General features: G+C 37.5%; 2 protein-coding genes across 7 annotated transcripts in view; one reads left to right on the forward strand and one right to left on the reverse strand.

Annotated features, from left to right (window-relative positions):
- REPS1 (RALBP1 associated Eps domain containing 1) overlaps window positions 1-13,503 on the forward strand; it is an 80,260-nt gene extending 66,757 nt beyond the window's left edge. For 3 of the 6 annotated variants that reach the window (XM_082633377.1, XM_082633375.1, XM_082633379.1), the window contains 8 exons: window positions 1,759-1,831; window positions 3,378-3,496; window positions 4,337-4,401; window positions 6,511-6,696; window positions 7,885-7,980; window positions 9,608-9,756; window positions 10,847-10,952; window positions 13,245-13,503. In XM_082633377.1, the coding sequence (XP_082489503.1) occupies window positions 1,759-1,831; window positions 3,378-3,496; window positions 4,337-4,401; window positions 6,511-6,696; window positions 7,885-7,980; window positions 9,608-9,756; window positions 10,847-10,952; window positions 13,245-13,313 (863 nt within the window). In that variant the 3' untranslated portion in view covers window positions 13,314-13,503. The remainder of the gene's footprint in view (window positions 1-1,758; window positions 1,832-3,377; window positions 3,497-4,336; window positions 4,402-6,510; window positions 6,697-7,884; window positions 7,981-9,607; window positions 9,757-10,846; window positions 10,953-13,244) is intronic. The other 3 variants (XM_082633376.1, XM_082633380.1, XM_082633378.1) reach the window with 2 other exon arrangements.
- A 1,749-nt stretch (window positions 13,504-15,252) lies between these two features.
- ECT2L (epithelial cell transforming 2 like) overlaps window positions 15,253-19,467 on the reverse strand; it is a gene marked incomplete at its 5' end in the record, with an annotated part of 57,245 nt that continues 53,030 nt past the window's right edge. The window contains 2 exon segments of the mRNA XM_082633769.1: window positions 15,253-15,784; window positions 17,377-17,546. Of these exon segments, the coding sequence (XP_082489895.1) occupies window positions 15,657-15,784; window positions 17,377-17,546 (298 nt within the window). The 3' untranslated portion in view covers window positions 15,253-15,656.

Here is a 19,467-nt window from a genome sequence, read left to right on the forward strand (position 1 = left end):
GCCTTACAAAAGATGACATTTGAGTTAAAACTTGAAGGAGACAAGGAATTGGGCTGTGTGAATATCTGAAGGAAGGATGTTTAAGGCACAAGGAACAGCCAATATGAAGCTCTGGTTTAGGGAAGATGCCTTATTTACTGGGAACAGCAAGCAAACACCCGAAATAGAACTAGTTAGTAAATTTGGCAGGTAGAGGTAGCAAGTGGGAGAATAGTAACTGGGGAGCAGTGTAAGACTGACTTTTACTGAGTAAGACGAAAAGCCATTTAGAAGGTTTTTTTTTTTTTTGCGGTACGCGGGCCTCTCACTGTTGTGGCCTCTCCCATTGCGGAGCGCAGGCTCAGCATCTGTGGCTCACGGGCCCAGCCGCTCTGCAGCGTGTGGGATCCTCTCGGACCGGGGCATGAACCCGTGTCCCCCGCATCGGCAGGCGGACTCTCAACCACTGCGCCACCAGGGAAGCCCGATTTAGAAGGTTTTTGAATGGAGAAGTGACATAATCTGACCTTCCTTTTTTAGCAGGATCATTCTGGCTGCTGTATTGGGAATAGGCCAGAAGAAGGCAAGAGTTCAAACAGGGAAAGACCATTTTAGGAAACAGTTATAACAATACAGGCAAGAGAAGATGATAGCTTGGCCTAGGGTGGTAGCAGTAGAAGTGCTGAGAAGTGGTCAGATTCTGGTTAGATTTTGGTAGGAAAAGACCACAGGATTTGCTTGAATGTGAAGGGGTGGGGGTGGGGGGGTCATGAGTGGTTCAAGGGATCTTAGCAACTGGGAATTGACAGAGTCTGTGGTAGGAGAAGGTTTGTGGTGGGGGAAGAGTAGGAGTTCAGGTTAGGACATGATAAGTTTGAGATGCCTATTAGAACATCCAAATGGAAATTTGTTAATTTTAGCATCCTTCTTGTACCAATTAAGTAAACTTCTCAGTGATTTGACAAGAAAAAGGAAAGGGATACATTTTGAAATGAAACTAAACCAAATAACCAGTCCCTTCAATTTATCACTCTTGAAAGGTATGAGTAGTATTTCTTCACATTATCCCTAGAGTTTCTATTTTAAAACTTCTTTACTGCTTCACAACTCTTAGTCTGCTTCTGGGATTCTCTTCTCCTTCATAAGACTTTGAGGAAATTGAAAATGATATTACCTCAGGTGAAAAATTGGTACCCTCTGGTTAATTTCATAAATTTTATTATTGTCTAAGCACGTTTTATTCCCTTGTCAAATTGTTAAAAATTTTACATTAACAGTTTTGAAGTTAGCTTTTTTGCTTAAGATATTTCTAATTTATTCTTTAAAAATGAATTTTTTCATTACAAAAATTATTCACACTTGTAGAAATGTAATAAATAAAAATAAGAACATGAAAATTACTTGTAATCTCACTATTCTACGAGTGACCGCGATTAGCATTCCTTGTCAACCTTAATCCTCATTCTGTGCATGTTATATTCTTATATGAAATGAAACTGTAGTACATGTACTGTTTTCTATCCTCCTTCCATGTAACTTATTTTGAATATTTCTCTGTTATTAAATAATAACTTTTTTAGATTGTAACTTGTTCTCTGTGCATAGTATTGTGTTGTGTAAATAGTCCATAATTTATTTGATTTATATATAATTTTTTACAGTTAGTAATACTATGATGAAATGTTAACGTGTTAGCCAATCTTTGAATATCTCTGATTTGAAACAATAATTCAGTTATATAAATGCTTATTATTAAATAGGATATATCCCATTTATCAGCAGATGGTTACAGTAGTTCAGACTCTTTTACTTCGGATCCAGAACAGATTGGGAACAATGTAACTCGTCAAAGGTTAGTGTTTCTGTCAATAAAAAGCATAACTAAAATATCTTGTTAATGTTTTAATATTTAAAATTATTTAAAACCAAGTATAAGTTATTTTTCTCTATTCTTCAGTTCTGCACTTCTCTAAAGGCTGTTAGGTTACCTACTGATTTATGTAAAAGGGAAATGATTTTGATTCTTTCCAACTTTAATAGGAAAACAGAAGGAACCGTTATGTCTTCATGGTATTCTGTGGAAGGTTTAAAATGAGCTGATAATTTTTTGGCAGTAGTGGTTGAATACAGTCCTTTTTGTAGCTCATCAGTGAGAGTCTATTTAAGAAATGTGCATATTTCCTTTCATAGCCTTATGGGCAAGTACCAAAAAAATTCAGTGTTTTAGGGCCTCCCTGGTGGCGCAGTGGTTGAGAGTCCGCCTGCCGATGCAGGGGATACGGGTTCGTGCCCCGGTCTGGGAGGATCCCATATGCCGCGGAGCGGCTGGGCCCGTGAGCCATGGCCGCTGGGCCTGCGCATCCGGAGCCTGTGCTCCGCAACGGGAGAGGCCACAACAGTGAGAGGCCCGCATACCGCAAAAAGAAAAAAAAAAAAAAAAAAAAAATTCAGTGTTTTAAAATGTCATCTGGAAGCATAGCCCAGTGCTGGACTACCTACCCACCCTGAAGATCTGCATTATATATAACGTCTCCGACACAAACAAAAAAAGGTGTGGGGTAGGGTGAGGGTAGCAAGGGCTCTGTCTACAAGGGCTTCACCGTCCACTCAGAACTGTGCACAGGACAGAAGCATCTTTCTCCCCTGCTTTTCACGCATTGTAAGAGCCTTTTGCCACACTTCTGGAGGATATATGGAGAGAGTGGTAATATAGAATCTCTGAAGAGCTCACACAGTCAAAAGGCTGCTTTTTCATATATCTTAGAGTTCTCAGCCAGTTTGGATTTTAGTCTACTTTTTATTCCTAGTAGTGAGGATCAGATTGCTAAAGTCCATGAGACTCTTCAGAATACATAGGAGACTTCGGTGGCCAGTAAGTGAGTCTCGAGAGAGGGTTGAGCATGAGGATAAATAACCACCTCTGAAATGAGAGGGCCTGTGGTAACACAGGAATGGGCATCTCACATAGTTGAGCCACATTCTTCCTCAGCTTACCAAACTTTAAGTAAGTTGAAGGCTAACCGTATGTGAAAGTAGAGTTTCTCTTTTTTGAAAATAGCTTTTCAGACTAGTATTATCTTTAAATGAATGAAAAAACATTACTCTAGGTTAGAAGTCTACCTTGAATTCATGTTAATAACTAACTTTCTTTTTAAATTTTTTGAAATTTTGTTGACTGTATAATTATAAAGAAGGTTATTTGCTATATTAAATAACTACTTGTTGAATGCACATCATAAACAGTACTGTTTATTCATTGTAATACTTGTCTGTCCTCTGGAGAAAATGTCACACCAATAAGATCCTTTGCTGCTTAGCTGAGTTTGAATGCTTAAGAAGAAAAAAGAAAAGCTCCAATGTCAGTAGCATGACCAATTGTAACGGGGCGAATTTTGCAGGTCTCATTCAGGAATGTCGCCTGATAACACTGCACCACCACCTCCCCCTCCAAGGCCTCAGCCCTCTCATTCTAGATCGTCATCTTTAGATATGAATCGGACCTTTTCAGTCACCACAGGTAGGGGTTAGAGAACCATAATATATATTAAATACATTAAATATATTAAGCTAAAGATACACAGTATTTTCTCTTATTTTTTTATATTTATATGAAGAAAAATTTTGAATAGAAAAAGTATCCAATGAGAGGGAATTTTTTTTTTTTAATGACTACCTAAATTGAGTTCAAATGATAACGATGGGAACCTGAGAGATGCCACAAGAGATTTTAAAAGAACGATGTGGAGGTATCAAGGAGGGAAAGCCAATAGGTCTTAAATTACATGACAAAAGAGAAAGAAGAGTCATAACTTACTCAAAGGTTTTAATTTTTATATGACTGGTCATATTGTTATCATGCTGGTGGAAATAGAGAAGTTAGGACGGAGGGTGATGATGTTCTGTTTTTGATAATATGCGTTTGGAATGATGAGAAAAAAGAGAAATAATCAACAGGCCATTGGACTTGTGGGTTAGGGAAGATTGATGTATTGTTTGAGAATCATTTACATAGAATTAATAGGCTGAAGTGTTAAATGAGAGAAAATTTGGAAGTCTTCATATTTGATACCTAAAGAGCAATCAGAAATATGGGAAGAAAACCAAGAATGTATAGTGTCATGGAAATAGGGAGGAGCAAGACAAGAGTGCCTCATGCAGGAGAGCCAGAGAAATGAGGTCTGAGAAGAGGCCATGAGGTTTGACCACATCTAGACAGTTTTGCAAGTTATATATGGCTTCCAATACCATATGTTGGTATTGGAAATCTTTTATCATTTGATCACATTCATTCAGCCTGTCTGTTCTATTAGCAAAGTAATTATATTTTTACAAAAAGAAGACTTGTGTGTTCACACAGGACAGCAACAGGGTGGAGTTGTTGCCCAACCTCCTGCAGTGCCTCCAAGACCACAGCCCTCACAGGTAATTCTCCTAGGTATTCACTACTAAGCATCAGCTATTATAGTCCCCTTAGTCAATTTGTCTATTAGGTCTTTGATTCTATTCTAGAATTATTCTGAAGATCAGGAAGTACATAATTGTCATTCTTAATGTGCATTTATTAATAATTCAGGGAAGGGGACTTCCCTGGTGATGCAGTGGTTAAAATCCACCTGCCAATGCAGGGGACACAGGTTTGAGCCCCGGTCCAGGAAGATCCCACATGCCGCGGAGCAACTAAGCCCGTGCACCACAACTACTGAGGCCCACGCGCCTAGAGCCCGTGCTCTGCAACATGAGAAGCCACCGCAATGAGAAGCCCGCGCACCACAATGAAGAATAGCCCCTGCTCGCTGCAACTAGAGGAAGCCCGAGAGCAGCAACAAAGACACAACGCAGCCAAAAATAAATACATTTATAAAAAAATAGTAATAATTCAGGAAAGCTAGGTCTTATTTTAGAAGATAAGGATTCCAATAATGATTTGAGTTATTTTTTGAAAGAGGCTCAGAAGTGAACCAAAGGATAATGTCTTGACAAAGGAGGGTTTAGAGGAAAGAGCAGTGGATTGGGAGATACGAGGTGTCCATGTTATGTCCTGGATCTAGCAGTGACTCAGAGTAACCTCCCTGCATCTCCCTGGATTCGTTACTGCGTCAGTGAAGGAAGTGTTAGACGACTTCTGCACCCCCCCGCCAGGTCGAAGTTGTTTGCATCTGCATAAAACTGTTATGTTCCAAGATAGATTCTGGACTATAGCTTAGTTTTATGTGACTGACTGGCCTACCTTTTACATGAATGAGTTTGGTTGATTTTTCTGAGTTAGATTCTTATAATGAAGTTGCTTATTTGCAGTTAAAAAGATGGTTTCCTAATCATCAAAGACACTGAAATTTGGATATTCCAGTATTTATTTTATCTAAAGTGCCAACAGAAATGCTTTTACTGTGTGAAGCTGTGAAACCCAGTGAGTTGGTCTCTTGACTCAAGAACCAGTCTAGTGCAAAAGACAGAGCTGTAAACAACACTTACAGTAAAAGTGCTGCAGTAGACTTGTTTATAAAATGCTTTGGCACAGCTTTTCTAGCTGGTAAAGTCAGGGATCACATTGAAAAGGTCTAAGCAAGATGAAGTAAGTTAGACTTAAGCAGAGACTTGAAAGATAAAATGGTATTTCTCTGGGAGAGGGCATTACAACCACAAGGAATGGCATAGAGGTGTAAGGTAAGCCTGGCATATTCTTCAAGGAAAAACCATTGAGTTCAGTACAACTGGAGTCATGGGAGAGGAAATTAAAGAGGTGGAAAAGGGGCAGAGCATCTCCTATATCATACTAAGAAGGTGGAGTTTTTCTTATAGGATATAGAGAATTTTTAAAGGGACTTTTTGAAGAGACTTCAGATTTATTCCTGTAGCATCCTGTACTTCCTTTGTCATAAAACTCCTCACACGGTATTTTAAACCCTTGTTTATTTATTTCTTGTCCTGCACTAGGCTTTATTAGGGGATGGACCTTACTTGTTTATTCACTATTATATCCATAGTGCTTGGCCAAAAGTAGATACTCGATAAATTTATCGTTCGATTGAAGACTTTAGAAGACTTGATCTGGCAAAGGAGTGGAGGACAAATTGAAGAAACGTGCATTGGAGTGTCAGAGAGTAGCTAGAGCACGGCTTTGCACACTTTAAAAATAACAATCTTTTTAGAAACATAATGAAACATTTTAAAAAATAGCTTTTTTATAGAATGAACAATTATGCAGTAGCCCAATTAAGAAAAAAAATAGATGCATGGGGAGAATCAGAGATTAGGGCCAGAACTTCCCCTCTCCTGTGATGCCCTTTCTTTGCAATAAGAATTTTGTAAAAGTATCTTTTTTATTGGAGGTTTGTCATCTTAATTTTTTTAGCGTCTTAGCATTTCACTTAAGGTTTTTTAGAGCTAAATGTTACTGTAGCTCACCTCCCTGAATTTCCAGCTAGTAAAAAGAGCATCCTTATAATAAATTTTCAGAGAAAAAGAAAGCTCCTCTCTGACACTGGTAACACCAATAAAATGTCTGTTCTTCTGTCCTAAACCCTCACATAGGCTGCTGGTCCCGTTGTGCATCGCCCGGTGGATGCCGATGGCCTGATAACTCACACTAGTACCTCACCTCAGCAGATACCAGAACAACCAAATTTTGCAGATTTCAGCCAATTTGAAGTATTTGCTGCATCAAATGTAAATGAAGAACAAGATGATGAAGCCGAGAAGCATCCAGAGGTCTTGCCGGTCAGTTTTCAAGGGCTTATCTAATTTTCCGCTGGGAATCTTCTCATATCATGCTCAGAAGCCAGTCTTTAAACAGAGGAACCCCTAAAAGAGCAAATAATAGAAGGGGCCTCAGCGAATAAAATATCTGCTGCTGCTTCTTTTAGAGGATTTATATTCCCTAGGTCAGTGCTTCTCAATTTCTTATTGGCCTCAGACACCTGCTGGTTGCATAAAATGCTTAATAAGAATCAAAATCTGGGTGAGGGGTAGCTGTCACATGAAAAGACACAAGCACAACCATCTGGTCTTGGCTAAAACACTGTTCTGGGAGTTGCACCTTAATGCTAAACATCTCGTGTGATTTGGTAAACATTTCTGTGTAATAAGAGGCTATGGTTACCATAGCTACATTCAGTTTGTATGAGACTAAGTCACTTTATGGGGGGGTTGCATCTTACTGCTAAGCATTTGATTTTGTGATTTGGTGAAGATTGTATGAGAGGAAGTCACGTTAGTTAGACTTAACAGACTACAGGATGTCGAAATTTAATCTTTGCAGACAGTGTTCTGGGAGATTCTTTAGGTCTAGCAGCACGAACTTCTCTAGGGATCCCTGTCGTCGCTAAGTGTAAATGTGGAGTTGGAGGGAATGGGAATTCTGGAGTCCGTTCTGATTGTTTCAATTTATACTGATCTTCTCTTAACACATCCAAAAATCTGCTTGTTTGACTGGCATAATTTAGACGAAGTGTTCTTATAGGTCTGATCCATGGAAAGTTTTCTACTAGCCACTTCTTCAATCCTGCAACTTTCTGCCTGGCCTGGGGCTACTAGGGAAATGGGCTGCACCTCCAGGAAGGCAGGGTGGGCCTAAGGGGAGTGCAGGTGTGTACAGGGTACTGGTACTTAACTCGCCTGGAATGGATGCTTCCCCTCCCCCAACCAAAGAACTTCCCAGACAGTGCTGCATCCTCAGCCACCCCCCACCCCCTCAGAGATTTATTACCTCCCCTCTCTGCCCTTTAGTAGTAGAGAATGATCATTTTATAAAGTATTCTCAAATTCCCTCTCATCTTCATCTCAGGTTTCTTATTGTTAGAACGAATATTTTATAAACATTTAACTCTCTGATTTGTTACATGTATATTTATTCATATATGTATATTACTTATATATAATTTGTGATAATAATATATTCATCTCTAGGTTGAAAAAGCTTCTGATCCTGCAAGTTCTCTTCGAGTTGCCAAAACAGACAGTAAAATTGAAGAAAAGACAGCTGCTAGCGCTCCCGCCAATGTGGTATACAGAAGTCTTTTTAAATATTGATTATTTTATGCATATGAAAAGTTATATGAGATAATTTGAAAACCTTAGAAATAAAGTTCGAGATGATCTAACTCATTCCACTGCCTTTAACTGTAATATGCTTAGTCCATCTCAGAACACAGTCCACCTAGAGATAGAGATGATAGCCTATCATTTGTATTAATGCATGCCACAGGTTCTCAAATCTTATGTGGTTATTACATTCTTTCAGACATATAAAGTAGAACTTCCTTATTTGTCATATTAATTTCTCTTATTGCAGTTATGAGTATAATAGGGGAAAATTATCAACCTTTAAGGTTAATGTTATACTGTGTGCTCTTTTTCTTTAACTGTCTTAGGAATGATTTTTTTTCCCAAAAATTAATTATGAAAAATTTTAAACATACAGAAAGGTTGAAAGAATTTTACATTGTACATTAGTAAACCCACACCTTGATTATACCATTAGTATTTACTATACTTTATTTTTCTTCCAGTTTTATTGAGATGTAATTGACACACAACACTGTATAAGTTTAAGAAGTACAGCATAAAGATGTGACTTACATACATCATGAAATGACTGTCACAATATGTTTAGTGAACGTTCTTCATTTCATATAAATACAAAATGAAAGAAATAGAAAATATATGTTTTTCCTTGTGTTAATATACTTGCTTTATATCTCCATCCTTCTCTCTAACTGTATCAATCCTTCTTATCTGTTGCTTGCATTTCAAAGTAAATTACAGATATCAGGACACTTCCCCTTGAGAAAAAAATTTTGGTAACTTTTTTTTGTCATCATTAAGACATTCCCAGTAGTCATGAAAACAGTGAGTGTTTCTGAAAGTGCTTAAATTCTGCTTTCTGGACACTTTAATTTTTACTACATTAGTAGTTCTGTGATTTTTTTTAATATTGAATCTTATTTTTGTCAGTTAATGGCAATAAATTAAAAGTAGCACTTAACCAAAGAGATGGCATTTGACTCTTGTTTTTATTTATTAACAGGTCAAATCAGGTTATGGTAAATACCAGAATACCATATTTGATTCTGCTGAGGACACATTCACAGTTACCAATAAAATGTCCACTCATTTTCAAAAGTTATAATTATTGTGCATCTTAGTGATGGGTTTTTAAAGAATTGCCTAGTTTTCCACTTCTTTATAAATTGTTTTATTCATTAAGATAATGTATCTTAGGATTTTTGAGTAGGAAAGTCTATGGAGATAATGGATGCATATTTCTGGAGACTCCCTTTTATAGTTATTGAACAGGTATATATCGCGTGTGTATCATATTTATGTTAAAACTGAATATGATAGCTTTGAGTCACAGAATCCGGGCCTCGAGGAGCTTATTATGTCACCCTATAAAAAACTTTGTCTAGTAGGTACCTTTACAATTGTAGTGTCACTAGGAACGTTCTTCCCCACTGCGATTTAAGTCAGTTGTTGCCACAGATACATAAATTGTTTCAAAGTAGGACAGGTGACTCTTAATTTTTGGAGAATGAATGGCTTAACAAAACCATATGATGTTGGCAAAGTGCTAACTAACCGTGAATGTCTTCAAGAAATGCTCATTATGAATGGAATTCTTGTCTCCTAGAGCAAAGGCACAACACCTCTTGCTCCACCACCTAAACCTGTTCGAAGGAGATTAAAATCAGAAGATGAATTAAGGCCAGAAGTTGATGAACATACACAAAAGACAGGTGTCCTAGCTGCTGTTCTTGCATCACAACCTTCTATTCCTAGGTAATCAAAGCCATTCCTGAACACATGTAACTACTAGAAACAAAAAGCACAGCAATTAAAAATATCAAACGGAAAGGAATTATGGTCAGACTAGTCTTGTAGGTGAGCATAGGCTTTTCACTGCTCCTCTTGGAGAGTTTTCTCATTTATGAGCGGGTAGAATATTCTTCCCACTTTCTTCCCTTCTATTATTAAGTTCAATTCCAATTCCATTTTTACACTCTATTGCAAATCCTGGAGCAGACTTTAAAATTTATAGTGCACAGGGACTTCTGTGCTGGCGCAGTGGTTAAGAATGCGCCTGCCAACGCAGGGGACATGAGTTCGATCCCTGGTCTGGGAAGATCCCACATGCCACGGAGCAGCTAACCCCGTGCACCACAACTACTGAGCCTTCGCTCTAGAGCCCGCGAGCCACAACTACTGAAGCCTGCGTACGTAGAGCCCGTGCTCCAAAATAGGGGAAGCCACTGCACTGAGAAACCCATGCATCACAACGAAGTGTAGCCCCCGCTCACCGCAAGCAGAGAAAGCCCAGGCACAGCAACAAAGACCCAACGCAGCCAAAAATCAAATATAATAAAATTTTAAAAAAAATCTTAACCTTAAAAAAAAATTACAGTGCACAGTAACACTGATGTTTTAACTATGGTAGTTCTAGACCAGGAATTGGCAGACAAGGGCTCATGGGCCAAAGTCAGCCCATGGCCTGTTTTTGTAAGGCCCGTGAGCTAAGAATGGGCTTTTACATTTTTGTAAAACAGAGAAGAGAAAAAGAAAAGATACAAAAAAAAGAAGAACATTCAGCACAAATGGTATGGCCCGCAAAGCTTAAAATACTTAACTGTCTGACCATTTGCAGAAAAAGTTTGCTGATGCTTGCTCTAGACTGTCTTAAACTCAGGTGATTGTACAGAATAATCATTAAAACAATAACTACAATAATTAAGCCTCTGAAGCTTAGATACTTTTGGTGGAGAATTAAAACTGAGCAAGTGAGGTTGAGCTATGCATTCTGGGTTTAGAGATCAGGGAAGAATGGAGAGAATTTAAAGATAAAAAATGAAGGTAATTTTTTTTATCTTCTCAGGTCTGTTGGAAAAGATAAGAAAGCTATTCAGGCGTCAATTAGACGCAATAAGGAAACCAACACAGTTTTGGCCAGATTGAATAGTGAATTGCAGCAACAATTAAAGGTAATGTAGTTTCTGAATCTTTATTTGGGAAGTTCCATGGACTCAGAGCCTCTTAGTGTTGAACTGGAACTTGGAGGAGATCCAGCAATTCTTAACGCTAGTATGAAATTTTACATGTAGCAAGAGAAGTGTAGATCTGAAGTGTTTTATATGCCTTTGAGTCCTTTAATATTAAAAAGAATTTCCTGTACTCAATTCTGGTATGATTGCCTTATCCTACATGTATATAAGGCATCATATTCCTAAAATGTTTCTTAACTTTCATAATGAGGCCCAAGAGCAGAAATGTTGTGACCTCAGATACCTCCAGTATCACGTGTGGCTCTCTACACTCTAAGTCTAAAATGATTTGAGTATTGTTAATTTATCCTCTTATCAAAGACAACTCAGATTCTATTAAAATGACTTAAACAGGTCTAAAGATGAGGGATGGGGGCAATTTAGATCATCTCTGCAGTAGAAAAGACGAGCCTTAAATAGAAATGGTGCTTAGAGCCGGTGTGTAACTACTGTCATCTGTACTTGAGAGGAATGAGTTTGGTTTTCTTACTACTAACCATGATTTCTTTGACTCCCTACAAAAAAAGCTAACAGCCAGAATCGTTTATGACTCATCAACATCATTAAGCATTCATGTCTTAGAAACCAGTGGTTCTCAAACCTTAATGTATATATGCTTAATTAGGGGTCATGTTAAAATGAACATTTTGATTTATATCAGGTATGGAGTGGGACCTGAGAATTCTGCAATTTCTAATAAGCTTCCAGGTGATGAAGATGCTGCTGGACTGTTGGCTCCACTTTGAGTAGCAAGGTTGTAAACCACAAAGATGAGGAAAGAGTCCATGGAAATGTAAAATGAATACAGAGTTAGTTGAGTCCCATGACATTCTTTTCATATTCCTTATCTAGCCTTTATCACATTGTCCATATCTATGGCACATTTGTCTCTCTGTCCTAGTAAAACTGAACTTGTTGAGGGTAACCCATAATCATTTCTGTTTAGGGTGACCATGTAATGTTCAAACCAAGGTACTTTTTTTTTTTGGCTGCGTCGGGTCTTAGTTGCGGCACGCGGGATCTTTTGTAGCAGCGTGCGGGCGCTTCGCTTTGTTGTGGTGCACAGACTTCTCTAGTTGTAGCATGTGGGCTCCAGAGCACATGGCTCTGTAGTTGTGGCGCGTGGGCTCTCTAGTTGCGGCACACGGGCTTAATTGCCCCGCAGCATGTGGGATCTTAGTTCCCCAACCAGGGATCGAACTGGTGTCCCCTGCATTGCAAGACGGAGTCTTAACCACTGGACCACCGGGGAAGTCCCCAAACCAAGGTACTTTTGAGAGAAAAGAGAGAGATGTGTTAATAGGCCAGGACATCAGAGATAAACTGAGACTGTCCTAGATAGATTTGTAACTATCGTGTCTCTGTCCCCAAAACCTCGCACGTTAGGCATTTGATAAACGTATGTTAAAGGGATAATATTCTTGTATTAACTCTCTGATCAAAGAAGATATTCATAGCTGTTCTATGATTATGAATTTGGTCCATTGTAAAGGAAGAATGTAAAACTCATGACAAGCTTGCTAGTACCATACCTCGAAGATGAAAGTTTTATTAATGCATGTTTTTCTGAAGAACTAAGGAAAATCATAGCAACATGTATATAGGAGCTATTTTAAAAATCACTTTTCTCATTATCTCTGAGGACAGAAAATAGGAAGTATGGTACCAAATAGGAAGAGGTCATCCTGGTTAAAACACTATACTATTAGTATGATAGAGAAAAAGAAAAAAGGAAAATGGATGAATTAGAAGTTGTGGGCTATCTGAAAAGTCTGCTCAAAATCAACAGTAATTAGAAATTCTGATTACAAAATACATTTATTCATTGTGAAACTGAAACTCAAAAGGAGGTTCAGGAGTCGTTATGACCAGATGTGATCACCAGGGGAAAGAATCTGTGTTAACTGACTCATCTACAGTTACTACAGGGGGTAGGCGTTTTGCAAAATTCATGCATCAGTAGCTATCATTTGCAAATATTGGCTTTTCTGATAATGAAACAAAAAACATTTTATTACCCTGACTTAAGAAATAAAGATTTAATTAAGATATTTTAACATTACATACATATAAAGAAACTACATTTCTAAAGTAAAGTGTCCTTTGAAAATATGAAGTTGTCCTTCCTCTTCTTAACAAATTTAAATTGTTTTACTGAATGCAGAGCTGTTGTTAGATGTGCCTTCATTTTTATACATGTTGAAACGTAACTTGGCTTTGCATCTTTTTCAGGATGTTCTTGAGGAGAGAATTTCCCTGGAAGTTCAACTGGAACAACTTCGACCATTCTCTCACCTATAAGCCAATTGCCGTTAACTGTGAACATACCCATTTTTAAGCGGTTTTGGGTTCAGAGCCAATTTGGAGACCCAAACATTCAGCTCACTGCTTAATTCAACATTAAATTTTATGATTCTGTTTCGCCCTATGTGTTCACCATTGTATTTAAGTACCTTTTATTTTTTAATTGCAACAATAAAAGGGTCAGGATTACTTCATGGAGGGTAATGTTGTGTTTGTTGGCACAGCCCGCCCTTGTTGCTCCGTAGCGTTAGGTGTACATCCATAACATTGGTCCATTAAACTTACGTGGCCAGAACCTCTCCCTGCTTGGATTTAGAGAACGGGCTTCTCATTTACACCTCAAGCACAGACTCAGAAATATTTACAAAAGGAGACAAAGTTAAATAAACTGTCAGTTTGTCTTTAGGTTTAATACTTAACATAAAGAATCCAAAAATCTTTAAAATGCGTTTCCTATTTAATTTTTGATTTGAAAGAACTGTATGGTATAAGGCATTCGTTAACCATAAGCTCTGCCATAATTAACATTCTTCAAGAGTCACATGGTACTTTCAGACTTTTCCACATCAACTTGGTGGGCAGATTTTATGTTTTCCTTGTGAAAATTTGATCAGTTTCACCTGTGACTTAAACTTGCTTATGTGTGAGATTTTAATTCCACAGCAGTCATGTAAACTTACAAATTAACTGTGAAGACAGGCCTTTTTAAATTGTCCCCTAGAAGCAAAGGGAAAGTGTTGACACCACAAACAACGTAAGTACTGTCCACTTGCAAACATCACCACTTTTTGCATGATTTATGTACTTAACTCTCAATTAGAAGCTTATGCTCATCAGCCTCTACAAGTTTTTTCAAGTAATATGTTTTAAAATTTCTGAGGACCTTAATTATTCACAGAATAAATGGAAATTCCTTAAGATTCCTAGTTTATCTTGAGCTATCTTGTTACTCATTCTTTTGCCATAGAGAGGTTTTTCCTGTTAACAAAGGGATTCTGAAGTTTGTTCTATTCAGGATAATGTAGCGTCTCAGGATTTGTTTTGTATTAGATTATATTTTCATTTTGATCACATTTGTAAGTTTGCATTTATTGCTGACTAACAGCAGATATTCCTTTAACGTTTTCTTCTGTCTGTGGCATCATAGATGTTAAGCTGCATGGATATATCATAAAAGAATCAAAAGCGTGATTTTACACTAATAAAAACAGTATTTTAACTTTTGTACATTTTTTAACAAGAATTTAAATTTTTAAGAATTAGAAGGAATTTGTATTTTGCTGAAAGAAGAAAATGTTTAAAATAGCCTAGTTCACAATCCTAGACTGTACTAGTAAATTTCATTTCCTTAAAGGAGAATTTGAAGCAAAAAGGAGGCTGACAACCAAAAGCTTCCAAGATTAATACAACTTTATCTACCATTATTAAGTAAAAATATTTTTACTACTGCATATATCAGCTAAGGTTTCAAAGTGGCTAACAGGTTATAGCTTCAGTTTATTAAATAATTAAATGAAGGCTTTAAGTGCCCAGAAAACTACTCAATACCTATTTTTATTTTTCTCTGTTTTAAAACAGTTGTCTTAATTTCTTCATTTTTTTACTCAGCAAAATTCCATTACAGGCAAGTTTTGTTTTTTAGAAGGTACCTCCCCCACCCCCTGCCAAACAGCCTTCTAATTTAACAGTGTAACAAATTTTTTAATATTTTTATTTGGAAAGTCTAAGAATTTAATTTTGCAACAAAAGACCACTTAAAATTACAGAAAAATTTTTAGTACTTTATAGTGGTATATTTGTAATGCTCTCTGGAGGAGTACATTCTTATTAAGGATATATGTGACAAGTTTTTAAATAAAGTACCAGTTATATTTCTTTTACATATTTTTTAAATCCATAACTATTTCATGAAAATGTTAAAGATAATTGGTAAATCACCAACAGATAAAGACATTTCTCTGATCATTTAAGAAACACTTTTCATTATGACTTTATTTTTCATTAGATCAGAAAACAAAACTTTAAATACCCAATATCCTTATTCAGTCTTAGGTTCTGTCAGTCAGATTACTCTAAATAATACTGTTCATGAAAAATAACTACCAAAAGAAGTGGTTCAAAATATCATACTCAAATTTTTCTTACTGTCTATTTCACATAATTGAGCATAGGTGATAAAGTTTAAAAGTTAGGAAGAGCTTTATGGGTCATCGTAGTTCATCCTCCCATCATCCATGACAGATAATCTTCTGCTCCTTACTGGATCTTCTGCAACAGAAAATTACATGCTGTCTGTCTTTGCCAGGGCAGATTGGAACTCCTGGTGTTTTAAGTCCAGTCTCACTTTTCCATACTACTATTGATGGTGTTTTGGAGTACTGACAACCACAGGAATTTATCATCCTCAACTTCTGTAGCACAAATCCATTCACGTTTTGGACCTTGAAGAATAAATGCATTCTTGATATCTGTAAAAAAAAAATAATTTGAGGTACACTAATTAGTCTTTGCAGGTAAAAATCAAAAAGAGAAAATGTTTTAAAATGCAAGTCATCTTGAAGAATTTTTTGAAAATTAAAAAGATTCAAACATGGGGCTTCCCTGGTGGCGCAGTGGTTGAGAGTCCGCCTGCCGATGCAGGGGACGTGGGTTCGTGACCCGGTCCGGGAAGATCCCACATGCCGCGGAGCGGCTGGGCCTGTGAGCCATGGCCGCTGAGCCTGCGCGTCCAGAGCCTGTGCTCCGCAACGGGAGAGGCCACAACAGTGAGAGGCCCACGTACAGCAAGAAAAAAAAAAAAAAAAAAAAAGATTCAAACAAATACAAATCCAGTTTAGAAAATGACTTCCTAAATTACTGAATTATTCAAATATAGTCTAAAATAGTCTTGTCTTTACATTATAATTGTTTAATTATAATTAGCAATTATTTTTAAAGACTAAGTGATAGACAATGCAATGTTCTTTAATTCCAGAACATACTGGAACCAGTAAAGGTCTTTACTAAGAGTTAACTGTAGATAAGAAATGCTGAGAGCTAGACCTAGGCCACCTTGGTATGAGGCCAGGACAGAATTAAGCCAGCGACTTAGCTGAATGCCCACTTTTAGCTAACATCATGATGTTCTGATATAGAGCATAACTGATTAAGGGGAGGTGAAAGGAGACATGTCATACATGTTATGGGTAACTGACCCTTCTTAGCTGAGTTTGTCTTCTAGGTGAAATATTTATTCCCACATTTAGTGTTCATTTTTTCTCATCCTCAGATTTTAAATGGGGCTGAAGCTAATGGGAAGCAGACCTTTTTAGATAAGTTCCTTCTCTAAGACCTTGGTTCTGGCTTTAACCTTAAGTCATACCTTCACATGCAGTGAAGAATATTGGAATGAGAGGTGTTACATTCAGATTGCCTGGCCTAACAGAAATACAAGAAAGAGATACGGATCCTTTTAAGATTGGGAAGTAGAATGTAAGATAAAAACTAAAAATAGGTACAGTAGGTTTAAGTAGGATTTCTTTTTGTAACAAATGATATTTCTGTTGAGATTATTATGAATGAAATGTTTGTTATTAAACATCCTTTGCAAATCGATCCTTTATAGAAGAACTCTTAAATATGAACTTACGGAAGAAAAGGTACAGTCAAATCTGCAAAAATCACTTGGTCCTAGTAGAATGGAAAAGTAATAGATAAAAACCTAAAATTGTAACATCCTCAAGCAAAATAGAGTAATGGTTAAGGACTCCAGCTGTCCTGTTAGACTACTTCAAAGAATCCTTCACAACGATGTCGGGTTGTGTCTCCCTTTGTGATTTTTGAAAGCTGTTTTCTTAATGTTTAGGGTGTGTCTCTGACAATGCCAGCATTCCTTTCTTTTGCTATTTTAGAGGTAGATGAAAGTTTACATTAATGAGACTCTAGAAGTATTTGAGAAATTATTTGCAAGCTGTCGAATTCCAGTTCTTGTCCTGCTTTTCTATTTTAATAGTTAATATGTTTTATATAATGTAGCTTTCTAAAGGTATTTAACTCTTAGGAGGATTTAAAGAATACATACATTTGGAATCTGGAATATCTTCTATGAGTAGTCTATGAAGGGCCACTGATGCAATGAACTGGTAGGTTGATTTTGAAGTCCTTTCAAACGGAGTATGAGATGTGCCCCCACTAGAAACAAGCAGTGCATCGTTGAGGAAAAGACTGAGATCACAGGTATGTTCATAGAGCCTGGGTTAAAAAAGAGAAGGAGCAGTTTTAGAAGTTTTACATATGTGTTTTGTTACACAGTTCACCATCTTTACACTAATAAGCTGATAGTCAAGGTTCTTCCCTACCTCAGACCTTTTGAATGGCTTATTGAAGTTCTCCGTATATTTTTCTCCTGGTGTGGATAGTCCCTCTGTGTCTCAGACCAGTCATGTGGGTGGGCCTCAAGGTTCCTGGTGAAATGGTTTGAGTTTATCCATTGGACAAGTATCCAATCAATGCAGGAAAAATGAACACTGCACTTTCCCAACTTGATGACATGAATCAGGTTAAAGCTGTGTTTTTAAAGTTTTGTCAAAAGGTTGATGTTTCGTGTTTGATGTATTTAGGCAATCTGGGGAAAATATGTTTTCATTGAGTTTGGTTTCATCTTTAAGGGTAACACGTTGGGTTAGAAAAAAAGCACAAGAATCAGTAAGGTGCAAGGTGTCTTAAGTAGGAAGCAGCGGAAAGAAAAGCATTCGCTAAGTAGGAAATAGGGATTTTTCTAATTTTGATTGGAGGAAAATTGATAAGTATGAAAAGCTGGAATTAAGTAGCTCTTCATTTCCACAGGGGTTGCTTCCATGGTCAACGGTAGGCATGTTTATCAACAGGCAAAATATTGTGTCCCCAACCTCCATCTAGTATCTTCTGTTGGTGGACCCAGGTCACAGCGTTTAGTAGGTTTCACTGTACTCTAGTATGGGTTATCTCATGTCAGTACTCAATGGAGCCTCAAGTGATGTGCTAGGGAGGAGCTTCGGAGAGCCCCACTGAGGCGCCCCCCCATCTCCACCCCCCACCAGGAATGGCCAAATGCAGCAAGCTCATTATTTTGATGGAGGATGACTGAAAAAATGTTTCGCTGAGAAGCATCAAGCAACCCGCAGGAAGTTACTCTGAGGAAGTGAGTCAATTTACTGGCTTATTCAGAGGCATTGTCTTATTTTTTATCTTCATCATCTTTGTTTAATTTTTAAGTTGTTGATTTAGATCCACATAAAGTTTTATAGCAATGCTAAAGTAACAGTATATACTATGAGCTTTTTTTGTGCCCCGTTCTTTTGTTTCACTTTTTGCTTGGTTCACTCCTCCCTCCACTCAGGTCACCTAAGTTACCAAACTAGTGCACACTTTCCACTTTTCTTTAACCTGTCCAAGTAGTCACTCACAGATGTACCTGTGTATACATCTATTAACAGGTAGGGTGCCATTGTTTGAAGTATTATTCCAGAATTTTTTCTTGATTTTCTCATCAATGGAAATCAAGTTCTTTTTAATGACTAAGTGATAATAGTGTGGACGAACCATGATTTATCCGACTCTTCCCCGTTTGATGGGCATTTGCTTTGTTGTCCCTCCTTCCCTCCCTCTCTCTCTTCCTCCTTTCATTTGTTCTTTCTTAATTGCCACTGTGAGCAATGTTGGGATAAATCGATTTCCTTACATACAAACAAATTCCTTACATGTGCTGTTATTTCTGTCAGGATTCCCAAGGGTAGGATTGACTGGCCAAATGGCATATATATTTTTATCAAAGACTTCCAGATTGTTCTCAATAAAAGCTGCTATAATTCACATTTAGAATCCACTTTATATTGTAATGGCTCTGACATATATAGTACAAACTTTACTGTGCATCTGAATTACCCAGAGATTTTATTAAGATGCAAATTCTGATTCGGCAGAGCTAGACGAGCCTGAGATTCTGCCTTTCTAACAGCTCCTGGGTGATGCTGATATGCCGACCGCACTTTGACTAGTGAGGAACTTAGGTTGTTTATTTACTACAGTCATGCGTGTGACGTAGGCAGAGGACTAGATCGGGAGTTAAACATTTTTAAGGAGTGCTATACTTCAGGTTCAGCTCTTTGGAGAGTGTTAGGAAATACAGGTCACG

Source organism: Mesoplodon mirus, assembly GCF_964341445.2.
Source record: "Mesoplodon mirus genome assembly, chromosome: 10".
In the NCBI taxonomy this organism is placed as follows: domain Eukaryota; kingdom Metazoa; phylum Chordata; class Mammalia; order Artiodactyla; family Ziphiidae; genus Mesoplodon; species Mesoplodon mirus.